At 44.9% G+C, this 12,743-nt stretch overlaps 1 protein-coding gene across 1 annotated transcript; it reads left to right on the forward strand.

The window, feature by feature from the left end:
- The first annotated feature begins 872 nt into the window (after nucleotides 1-872).
- LOC125507529 (uncharacterized) lies at nucleotides 873-5,954 on the forward strand. The gene is made up of 6 exons (XM_048672083.1): nucleotides 873-1,387; nucleotides 1,482-1,526; nucleotides 3,336-3,720; nucleotides 5,047-5,118; nucleotides 5,260-5,586; nucleotides 5,674-5,954. The coding sequence occupies exons 1-6, from the start codon at nucleotides 873-875 to the stop codon at nucleotides 5,821-5,823; spliced, it is 1,494 nt and encodes a 497-aa protein (XP_048528040.1). The 3' UTR covers nucleotides 5,824-5,954.
- Nucleotides 5,955-12,743: the final 6,789 nt, after the last annotated feature.

A 12,743-nucleotide genomic window follows, 5' to 3' on the forward strand; every position in this document is an offset into this window, starting at 1 on the left:
GGGAAGACACTTATCTAGGAAACAAATATCCACCAACCACAAACCTAGGCCAAGTCAGAGCTAACCGTTTCAGTAGACTCACCAACCAAATCCTAAAGGGTAAAATCATGCAACACATGGAAGAAAAATAGCAAGAGAAGAAACAATATATAACATCAAGTAACAACAAACATTCTCGTCTCCTAGAACCATATGCAACCAAAGGACCTCATCATCCCCGCTCTCATCACGATGTTCTCAAAGCCAGCAAACTCTCACATGGATACTATTGCTACTTTTAGCGAACCAAGACTTTACTATCTCATTTATCTTTTGTCTTGGTTGTTGCCTTCTTTTTGGTAGAGTTTATTTCCTGCCGATCTCTAGCTTTGTAAACAATCACGAGGGGTTGATCCGAGACATGAAGGAGATTCGATGGTCTTGGCTCCTCGGTGGCCACCAGAACTCCGACTTGCCGGTGACAAACCGAATTATGTTCAGCAGAGGCATCCTTCGATGGCTACGTAGGTGCTCACGTAGTACGCAGATGCAATCTACATTGTGTGACTTGACACGCATCCCACCCTTCGTAGGTGGACTGGTCGCGTGTCCCTGTTCACCTCTCTTGTAGAAAAAATCCCTTTCTTATCGGTTGTATCTGCAAATGGGGCATGTGTGCCTACCCTTGTATACTAATGTGTGGTTCAGCATGGGGTTGTTTCCAAAAAGAGAACTACCCAAGGACCAAACCGCCCTGAGGGTTTACAAATAAATAGCCGTCAAACCTTCTCCCCTTTTCCATCCCGCACCCTGCACCCGTTTCTTCTCCACGCCCTCGAGAGTTAGCGGAATTGCCACGCGAGTCCTCCAAGTTTCTCCCGAGTCCCGCCGCGATGGAACCACCCGGTTCAGGAGCGGAACCGGTCGAGGACGACCACATCCAAGAACCGGCCCGTGGGCGCTCCAAGTCCAACGCCTCCTCCAATGGGCCCCCGAGCGCTGCTGTGCCGCCACCTCCCCGCGCGACGCCCCTCCACCTCGACCGACCCCGCCGCGAGCACGCCGGAGGCGGCGCCGATGGGTCGAGCTCCGTCGCGGCGGGGGGCGACCGGAAGGGCAAGGGGACGCTGCCGCCCAAGGTCATTCCTTCTCCTCCGAGCTCCGCGGGCAGCAGCAGCTCCTCCACCCGCTCCCTCGACTACGCCGCCGCATTGAGAGGCGGGGCCCTCGGAGGCGGGGAGTCGAGCTCCGCGGCAGGCGGCAGCAAGGCGCGGGTGACCAGGAGCGACCCCGGCGCGGCGGAGACGAGGGGGGTGCCGACGCGGCGGCGCATCCGTTCGACCCCAAGCTGGTGTCCAGGCAGCGGCTGGCAGCCGTCGACAAGGAGAACAGGCGATGGGAACAGCAGGTGATGGCCTCTGCGACGCGCTGTTGTTGTTTCTTGGAGTTCTTGGAGTCTCTGGAATGCGTTCTTGAGCGTTTCTTGGTTTCCTCTTGAGCAGTTCAACTCGTTGCGCGCGGAAGAGGCGATGCAGAGGAAGGAGCAGGTATGGCATTAATCTGATCTTCTTGCTTTCTCGGAATGTGGAATTGTGATCTCTAAATCTGTGAAAATCTTGGCGTTGGGGATGATTTGGTAGTAGAAACAGAATCTCGGGCTCTCGGCCAAATGCTGGGAGCAGTTTGATGATTAGGCATTTCCTGAAAATTATTCGAGTTCTTCTTGTGGTGCGTTATCAAATTTAGAGGCAGGAAAGGATCTTGTTGTGATTATTTGAAACTATTCAAGATTTAGGTGTCCAGGCTTGTGCTAATTGATTCTTGTACTGTATTTGGTATGATAGCATGTTTTGCACTTTTGCTGCAAGTGAAAAAATTGTTGGTTCCAAATTTGTTTGGTGAAAGACTAGTATTACTCGAGTAGAACAGTCCTGGAACATTGTACCAGTTCTGAGTCGCCATAGTTGTCAGTATAATAAGACGTTTCAAAGTTACAAACTGTTAAAATCTTGGGGTACTTGGGGATAATTTAGTAGTAGAAACGGAATCTCGGGCAGTTGTTGGGGGCAGTTTGACGATTAGGCATTTCCTGATAATTACTCGAGTTCTTCTTGCGGTGCGTTTCAAATTTAGAGGCAGGCAAGGATCTTGTTGTGATAATTCGAAATTGTTCAAGATTTAGGTGTCCTGGCTTGTGCTAATTGATTCTTGTACTGTATTTGGTATGATAGCATGTTTTGCACTTTTGCTACAAGTGAAAAAATTGTTGGTTCCAAATTTGTTTGGTGAAAGACTAGTATTACTCGAGTAGAACAGTCCTGGAACATTGTACCAGTTCTGAGTCGCCATAGTTGTCAGTATAATAAGACGTTTCAAAGTTACAAACTGTTAAAATCTTGGGGTACTTGGGGATAATTTAGTAGTAGAAACGGAATCTCGGGCAGTTGTTGGGGGCAGTTTGACGATTAGGCATTTCCTGATAATTACTCGAGTTCTTCTTGCGGTGCGTTTCAAATTTAGAGGCAGGCAAGGATCTTGTTGTGATTATTCGAAATTGTTCAAGATTTAGGTGTCCTGGCTTGTGCTAATTGATTCTTGTACTGTATTTGGTATGATAGCATGTTTTGCACTTTTGCTGCAAGTGAAAAAATTGTTGGTTCCAAATTTGTTTGGTGAAAGACTAGTATTACTCGAGTAGAACAGTCCTGGAACATTGTACTAGTTCTGAGTCGCCATAGTTGTCAGTATAATAAGACGTTTCAAAGTTACAAACTGTTAAAATCTTGGGGTACTTGGGGATTATTTAGTAGTAGAAACGGAATCTCACGCAGTTGTTGGGGGCAGTTTTGACGATTAGGCATTTCCTGATAATTACTCGAGTTCTTCTTGCGGTGTGTTATCAAATTTAGAGGCAGGCAAGGATCTTGTTGTGATTATTCGAAACTGTTCAAGATTTAGGTGTCCTGGCTTGTGCTAATTGATTCTTCTACTGTATTTGGTATGATAGCATGTTTCGCACTTTTGCTGCAAGTGAAAAATTTGTAGGTTCATGCCAGTGGAAAATATTTTGTGCTATTTCAGGAAAATGTTTATTTCCTTTGGTTAAGAATTAAAAGAATTCAGGTGAATGTTCTGTTTAATGCAAGTCCAGAACATCATGTATTCATGTTTAACAGTCACATTCAATTAAACTAACTGAACCCTTACTGCCGGATAATCTGTCCTTTTGTCGATCGTTTGTATAGAAGCCATGATCAATTAAAATAATCTATTTTTTCTGAAATATTCTCGTGGTTTAGATTGACCCAGTAACCATATTTTTTCCTCTGATTGCAGTCTCTTGATCAATCATACAGGCAGTGGTTCGATTCAGAGAAAAAAAGAGGCTACTCCAATGGATCGAGCTCCTCCGCGACAGGGGTCAACCGGAAGGGAAAGGGGATGCTGCCCCTCAAGGCCATTCCTTCTCCTCCGAGCTCCGCAGGCAGCAGTAGCTCCTCCACCCACTCCCTCGACTACACCGCCGCATTGAGAGCTGGGGCCTTCGGAGGCTGGGAGTTGAGCTCCGCGGCGGGCGGCAGCAAGGCCCGGGTGATGTGGGGCGACCCCTTGGCGGCGGAGATGAGGGAGGTGACCAACGCGGCGGCGCATCCGTTCGACCCCAAGATGGTGTCCAGGCAGCGGTGGCTGGTGAAAGAGCAGGCGGCCGTCGACAAGGAGAAGAGCCGACGAGAACAGCAGGTGATGGCCTCTGCGACGTGCTGTTGTTGTTTCTTGGAGTCTCTGGAGTGCATTCTTGAGCGTTTCTTGGTTTCCTCTTGAGCTGTTCAACTCGTTGCGCGCGGAAGAGGCAATGCATAGGAAGGAGCAGGTATGGCGTGAATGATGAATCTGGTCTTCTTACTTTCTCGGAATGTGGAATTTTGGTCTCTAAGTCTGTTAAAATCTTGGGGTTGGGGATGATTTAGTAGTAGAAATGGAATCTCGGGCAAATGCTAGGGACAGTTTGACAATTTAGTTGTTTTTCCTTATAATTACTCGAGTTCTTCTTGCGGTGGGTTATCAAATTTAGTGGCACGCAAGGATCTTGTTGTGATTATTCGAAACTGTTCAAGATTTAGGTGTCCAGGCTTGTGCTAATTGATTCTTCTATTTGGTATGATAGCATGTTTTGCACTTTTGCTGCAAGTGAATAATTTGTAGGCTCATGCCAGTGGAAAATATCTTGTGCTATTTCGGTCAGGTTTATTGCTTTTGGTTAAGAATTACAATAATTTGGGTGAATGTTCTGTTTAGTGCAAGTCCAGAACATAAGTATGCATGTTTAACAATCACATTCAATCAAATTAACTGAACCTTTACTGCTCTTACATCATTTTTGACAGTTCCATGAAATCAAATTTATTGGTCTATCTTTACCTCTTTAGCAATAATAATTAGATAGTTATGCTGGTGTTGTTAGCTTCTGGATACTGACGATCTCTCACCATTGCTTCATGTTACACTAAATGATCAGTAGATTACCCTTGATTTTGTGCTGCATGTTTCAACTTTGTTCTTGATAACTGATGTTCTGCCCAAAAGGCAAAAATTGCATTGTGATATTGTTAAACTGTTTAAATAGCATGCATATTTCCCTTGTGCCAAAACTGTAAATCATAAAACTGCAGCAGTTTTGTACGGTTGTATCTTTATATTAATTAGTAGTTACTGGCGCATTATGACATAATATTGTTTCTGAAGAGTAGAAACTTGGGACCAGAAAGCAAAGAACTTTTATCTTGTTCTCATATGTTTCTGTTTATGCCATGTATCTTGTTTCACCATTTCTTTCCAATAATAATATTTTCTCCTATTGCTTAATTACACTGAAACAGACACAAATGCTTACATTCACGTTCTAACTTTAAGTTGTATTATGTAGTTAGCAGCACTCCTGCCCCATAAATCTGTCCTTTTGTCAATCATTAGTATAGTAGCCATGATCAATTAAAATAAACTATTTGTTCTGAAATTCTCCCATGGTTTGACTGACCCAGTAACCATATTTTCCTTGCTTGATTGCAGTGGTTCGATTCACCGAAAAATGGAGCTCGTTCCAATGAGGTTCCAGTAAAGTGGTCTTATAATAATGATGATGTAAGTATACCCAAGTACTATTGAGTAATCTTCTCTGACTAGACTAGATAGTGTTCAAAGAAAAGTATGAGGTTGACCCATGAGTGGCAAACTTGCAATGCAACTTACTAAGAGCTATTTGTTTGATCAAAACCCCTGTAGGAAATTCCGTACCCTTTATACGCTGAATTTTGTGGAGATTATTCCTCCTCGTCCCCAAGAAGAGAGTGGAGCGATGTAAGAATTGTCAGGAGACTCCGAGGATTGCGTTGGCAAGAGAGGGTCGCTGCTCGTACTCACTTCAGAGAGCTACGTGATAGTTGGGTAGCTGCTAGACGCAAGCCTAGTTCTTTATTCATGTCAGCAATGGACCAAGTTAGGGACGGGAAGGCTAAGGAGTACAGCGGCGGTTGCGCAATTCCCGGATATCTTACATGTCCGTTGTCTGGGGAGCTCATGATAGATCCCGTGACAATTGCTACAGGGAAGGTAAGCATTGTGGTTGAACTTTTATTTGCATGTAGTTTCTTTTGAGCAGTGAAACTAACTATGCGATATAAATTATCGTGTTTTTAGACATTCGAGCGACACTTCCTGAAGGGCTGGTTCGAGAAGAAGGGACACATTTGTCCTCTGACCAACGAGACCGTGTCAAGCACCATCATCCGGAATGACCGCATCCGAGGATACTTAGAGGAGTGGAATGAAGTGATGGAAGAAGAGTAGTGCTGATATGTGTGTTTGTCGAATTACATTTACAGTGCTGCTACTTTTCTCCTAGTTGGAAAAGATTAAAAAATCATTAGTACAATTCTGCTTGTGACTTGCTAAGTAATTTCAGAATCATCATTGGAGTAGATGTTTGCTATCCTATACTGCTATACGCCAATTTGTTGACTCTAGACACAAGTTGATGAGCCAAAGCGAGTGGTGCCTCGGCTCGAGTGGTGCAAACGTGTACTTGATGCCCCAGAGACGACGGTCTCGGCTCTGTCGTCGAGTTCCTTCTCCAAGCGGCGCCACATCAGCGCGACGGTGGCCTTGCCCACCTCCTTGTCCAGGTCGGGGTTTAGGGTTTAGGAGTGGAATGAAGTGATGAAAGAAGAGTAGTGCTGCTTGTGGTATTGCAATTACAGTGCTGCTACTTTTCCCCTTGTTGGAAAAGATTAAAAAATCATTACAAATCTGCTTGTGACTTGCTACTAATTTCACAATCCCATATGCATAGGTTAGATGTTTGCTATCCTATACGCAAATTTGTTGACTCTAGGCACAAGTTGACGAGCCAAGCGATTGGTGCCTCGGCTTGAGAGGTGCAAACGTTTACTTGAATGCCCCAGAGACGACGGTCTCGGCTCTGTCGTCGAGCTCCTTCGCCAGGCGGCGCCACAGCCGCGCGACGGTGGCCCTGCGCGCCTCGTTGTCCAGGTCGGGGTCGTAGTGCACCCGCACGATCTCGTCGAACTCTTCCAAGCGACGGTCCACATCGCTGGCTTTGGCGTACATGTCTCTGAACTCCCTCAGTGCGGTGGTCTCCTCCTCCTTCTCCTCCTTGGCATCGGCGACTCTGAACTCCTCATCATCATCCTCCTCCTCCTCCTTGGCCTCCGCGACACCGGCGTCGTCCGACTCTCTATCTCTGGTCGACGTCCGGCGGGCCGCCAGCCTGCGCCGCAGCCTGTCGCACTCGCCGTCGTGATCGCGGAGGAGGGACCTGTAGATGTCGATGTCCTTCTTCAGGTCCAGCTTGAGCGTCTGGATCTGGTGCGCCACGATGAGCCGCATCGACAGATCGTACTGCAAGCTGCGGATCAAGAGCTCCTCCTCGTCGTCCTCATCGTCCTCCAGGTCCAGGGAGACGTTGGCCGGCGGCGACTGCAGCTCTTGGGTGCCGTCGCTCTTCATGCCCTCGGGTGCTGATGTGATTGCGAGAGCTGTCGCCTTGACGACTTCCCCAGTTTGCACGGCTGCCATTGGTCGCTTCTTCCGTCTCTGTTGATCCAACACGATCAAAAACAAACAAGGATCAAGTCGACCCTTGCTAGGAGTCAAGCGTTCGTGGGAGGTGCTGCAGTGCGATGCATTGGCATACATGATACATACTATATATAAGTTCGAACGAGGCAAGGGCCAGGCCGACTCGGCCGGGTGATTGTACGTGGTTGAGCTGGCGTCGGACACGTACGTACGGCACTGCGACTCATGAACGGAACATCGTTCTTGACTTCTTGTCCTGATTGGTCAGCAGCACTTTGGTTTATCCTTCTCACGGATTCACAGCTGCTTGACTTCTCCATCCCCAACTTCCCTAGAGCTTGTAATAAGGGCATTTGTAACTGCAGATTGTCAAAAAAAGCATCTCCAACTGCGTACTTTAAATCTAACACACTAAACATCCGCGGACGCATTCGAACACGGATACAAAAGCCAACCATCCAACTATACGTGCACGTATGTCTGAAGCACTCAAAAGAATTACAGAAAAAGCATAATTCAGCCATAAATAGCAAGCAAACATTCTAGTGCAATAATAGTTTAATATACGTATATATTATTCCAATAACCGTTTAACAAGTTGTAGGGCATGAAGTGTTGTTCATCCACACTGTTCCTTTTGAGCTTCACCCAACAATGCATCAACGTGAATGGCATACCCTCCGTTGTTTGATACAGCGCATCCGGGATATACAGTAAGGGCGTGTGGTTGCCCGCATCCAGCCAAACCAAGCCCGCGCGGGAAGGGAGATGCCTGTTTGGTTGCCTGGTTTTCCTGTTGGGCCTACATCGTACACTTCTCAAAGCAGCCCAGAGCCTGGCTCACTGGAAACGCTCGGATCGGCAGTTTCTCGCGAGCCAGGCTGAGTGCGGCGCAAGGTCGCACGGGCGGTGCGATGCGAGCGTGAGGGGGGATGGCGGGAGATGGAAATCTGGCGCGCCGTCCCGGCGCCAAATCTAGCCTCGCCCCCCTTTCACTCGCTTACCCATAGCCACTACCCCCTTTCTTCCCTACCGCCTCACCACCGGCGGCGGCGTGATGACCCACAAGTATAGGGGATCGCAACAGCTTTCGAGGGTAGTATTCAACCCAAATTTATTGATTCGACACAAGGGGAGCCAAAGAGTATTCTCAAGTATTAGCAGCTGAGTTGTCAATTCAACCACACCTGGAAACTTAATATCTGCAGCAAAGTATTTAGTAGCAAAGTAATATGATAGTAGCGGTAACGGTAGCAAAAGTAATAGTTTTGGTTTTATAGTGATTGTAACAGTAGCAACGGAAAAGTAAATAAGCGAGAACCAATATATGGAAAACTCATAGGCACCGGATCAGTGATGGATAATTATGCCGGATGCGGTTCATCATGTAACAGTCATAACATAGGGTGACACAGAACTAGCTCCAATTCATCAATGTAATGTAGGCATGTATTCCGTATATAGTCATACGTGCTTATGGAAAAGAATTTGCATGGCATCTTTTATCCTACCCTCCCATGGTAGCGGGGTCCTATTGGAAACTTAGGGATATTAAGGCCTCCTTTTAATAGAGAACCGGAACAAAGCATTAGCACATAGTGAATACACGAACTCCTCAAACTACGGTCATCACCGGAAGTGGTCCCGATTATTGTCACTTCGGGGTTGCCGGATCATGACACATAGTAGGTGACTATAGACTTGCAAGATAGGATTAAGAACTCACATATATTCATGAAAACATAATAGGTTCAGATCTGAAATCATGGCACTCGAGCCCTAGTGACAAGCATTAAGCATGGCAAAGTCATAGCAACATCAATCTCAGAACATAATGGATACTAGGGATCAAACCCTAACAAAACTAACTCGATTACATGATAAATCTCATCCAACCCATCACCGTCCCGCAAGCCTATGATGGAATTACTCACGCACGGCGGTGAGCATCATGAAATTGGTGATGGAGGATGGTTGATGATGACGACGGCAACGAATCCCCCTCTCCGGAGCCCCGAACGGACTCCAGATCAGCTCTCCCGAGAGGTTTTAGGGCTTGGCGGCGGCTCCGTATCGTAAAACGCGATGATTTCTTCTCTCTTATTTTTTTATCTCCGAAAGAGAATATATAGAGTTGGAGTTGGCGTCGGAGGGTTTCCAGGGGGCCCACGAGGTAGGGTGGCGCGCCCTAGGGGGGGGCGCCCCCCACCCTCGTGGAAAGGGTGTGGGCCCCCTGGTCTTCATCTTTGGCGAGGATTTTTTATTGTTTTTTCTAAGATGTTCCGTGGAGTTTCAGGTCATTCCGAGAATATTTTTCTTCTGCACATAAAACAACATCATGGCAATTCTGCTGAAAACAGCGTCGGTCCGGGTTAGTTCCATTCAAATCATACAAGTTAGAGTCCAAAACAAGGGCAAAAGTGTTTGGAAAAGTAGATACGACGGAGACGTATCAACTCCCCCAAGCTTAAACCCTTGCTTGTCCTCAAGCAATTCAGTTGACAAACTGAAAGAAAGAAAGAAAAACTTACAAACTCTGTTTGCTCTTGTTGTTGTTACTATGTCAAGACAGCATTCAAGTTTCCAGCATAGATCATAACTAACCACATTTGCAATAATTCTCAGGTCTCATAATTACTCATATCAATAGCATAATCAACTAGCAAGTCATAATAATAAATCTCGAATGACAACACTTTCTCAAAACAATCATAATATGATATAACAAGATGGTATCTCGCTAGCCCTTTCTGAGACCGCAAAACATAAATGCAGAGCACCTTTAAAGATCAAGGACTGACTAGACATTGTAATTCATGGTAAAAGAGATCCAATCATAGTCATACCCAATATAAATTAACAGTGATGAATGAAAATGACAGTTGTGCTCTCTAGCTAGTGCTTTTTTATAAGAGGGTGATGACTCAACATAAAAGTAAATGGATAGGCCCTTCGCAGAGGGAAGCAGGGATTTGTAGAGGTGCTAGAGCTCGGTTTTGCAATAGAGACAAATTGTATTTTGAGCGGTATACTTTCATTATCAATGTAACAACTAAGAGATGGCGATATCTTCCATGCTAAACACATTATAGGTGGTTCCCAAACAGAATGGTAAAGTTTATACTCCCCCTCCACCAACAAACATCAATACATGGCTTGCTCGAAAGAACGAGTGCCTCCAACATACATCAGGTCCCAGGGGGAGTTTTGTGCAGTTAATTTTGATTTAGTTTGCATAAAGCATGGGACTGGGCATCCTAGTGACGAGCCATTTTCTCGTGAGTAAGGAGCAGAGTCCACTCCTCTTGAGAATAACCCGCCTAACACGGAAGATAAGGACAGCTTTGGTTGATACATGGGCTATTCGAGCATACAAAACAGAATGTTTATTTGAAGGTTTAGAGTTTGGCACATACAAATTTACTTGGAACGGCAGGTAGATACCGCATATAGGAAGGTATAGTGGACTCATCTGGAATAACTTGGGGGTTTAAGGGATTGGATGCACAAGCAGTATTCCCGCTTAGTACAAGTGAAGGCTAGCAAAAGATTGGGAAGCGACCAACTAGAGAGCGACAACAGCCATGTACATGCATTAAAATTAATAAACATTGGATGCAAGTATGAGTAGGATATAATCCACCATGAACATAAATATCGTGAAGGCTATGTTGATTTGTTTCAACTACATGCGTGAACATGTGCCTAGTCAAGTCACTTAAATCATTCAAAGGAGGATACTACCCCATCATATCACATCATAACCATCTTAATAGCATGTTGGCACACAAGGTAAATCATTATAACTCATAGCTAATCAAGCATGGCACAAGCACTACGATCTCTAATTGTCATTGCAAACATGTTTATTCATAATAAGCTGAATCAAGAACGAGGGACTCATCATATTTACAAAAACAAAAGAGGTCGAGTTCGTAACAGCTTTTCTCATCTCAGTCAGTCCATCATATATCATCATAATTGCCTTTCACTTGCACGACCGAACGGTGTGAATAATAATAAGAGTGTGCGTGCATTGGACTAAGCTGGAATCTGCGAGCATTCAATAAACAGGAGAAGACAAGGCAATATGGGCTCTTTGGTTAATTCAACAATAATGCATATAAGAGCCACTTCAACAATTCAATTATGGTCTTCTTCTACTGACCCCCCAAGAAAAGAAAGGAAATAAAAACTATTTACACGGGAAAGCTCCCAACAAGCAAAAGGAGAACGGGAAATATTTTTGGGTTTTCTTTTTAATTATTACTACATGCATGGGAAGTAAATTAATTAAAAGCTACAACTAATTTTTTTTGTTTTTTCTTAAGGTTTATTAAACACACAAGAAGAAAGCATAAAAGGAAATTAAACTAGCATGGATGATACAATGAAAAATATGAGCAGTGACATCTGTCAATGAGTGTGTGTGAACATAAATGTAATGTCGGTGAGAAATACGTACTCTCCCAAGCTTAGGCTTTTGACCTAAGTTGGTCTATGGCCACGGCTGGCCTGGCGGATATCCATAATAATAGTTGTTGGGGTTGTACTGTGATGAGGAAGAAGAAGGCTCTGATTGCCACTAGCTGGCAATCATCTCCGGATCCCACTGATAGTTAGACTATCGTGAAGGATCAAATTGTGGTTCCGGTTCTGGCTCCTCAGCTGGTGTAGGGTTCCGGTAGGCATGAATAGCTGCCAACGGAACAAGGTACGTGCCTGCAGTCAAATCAAACAAAGAAGGAGCAGGCAAGGTAATAGTCTCAGGATGATGTTTATTAAAGAACAATTGATATTTAAGCTCTCCTGCCCTATTCTTAACAATAAAACCATGTGCCACCATACTTTTATGATCTAGATAAACACGGGGCAACACCTTTTCTTCCTTCTCAGCATGCCTAATAGGTATGTTAAAATGTGCGGCTAGGCGTGTAGCATAAATGCCTCCAAAGATGGGGCCCTTAGTATGGTTCATATTTAACCGTCTAGCAATAATACCGCCCATACTAAAGGTGTTATCACTGTATAAACCTTGGAGTAGAATAATTAAATCAGGGATACTAAGGTTTTCACAGTTTCCGCGTCCAATTAAACAACGACTAGCAAATAATGCAAAGTAACATAAAACAGGAAAATGTATGCTAGTGATTCGTGCATCTGAAACCTTCCTGGTTTCTCCTACAGTGATATTATTAATAAATCCCTCCACATCATCATGATGTGGTTCTTCTGTCTTGCCCTCAAAAGGGACTAAACAAATACGACAGAAATCATAAAGTGACATCTCCTTAGGCTCATCATATAAATGAAATTCCACCGTAGGTGGTGAGTTCCTAGGATGAAAATAAAAGTTTTGCACAAAGGTATTTGTGAGTAAGAGATACTGATCGCATTGGTCGTGGAGGAAAGCGGTGAGGCCTGCATTGTGAGCCAATTTATGAAAATCTTCATAGATACCGGCAGCTCTCAAGAAATCATCAGAAGGCCATTCACATACCCGAATCTCTGCGGTGCGCGGCAAATTATACTTAGGCTTCGGTGCCTTTTCCTTCGAGCTTTGGCTCGATGAGCCCCTCAATAATCTCCTCATTATTTTCAAGGAACAATCTCCCCAAGCAGTTTGGCGAGAGGTGCTTTGAGCAAGGAGATCGAAAATCACAGCAAAA

This window comes from Triticum urartu, chromosome 5A (assembly GCF_056163025.1).
Source record: "Triticum urartu cultivar PI428250 chromosome 5A, HENAU_Tu73, whole genome shotgun sequence".
NCBI lineage: Eukaryota > Viridiplantae > Streptophyta > Magnoliopsida > Poales > Poaceae > Triticum > Triticum urartu.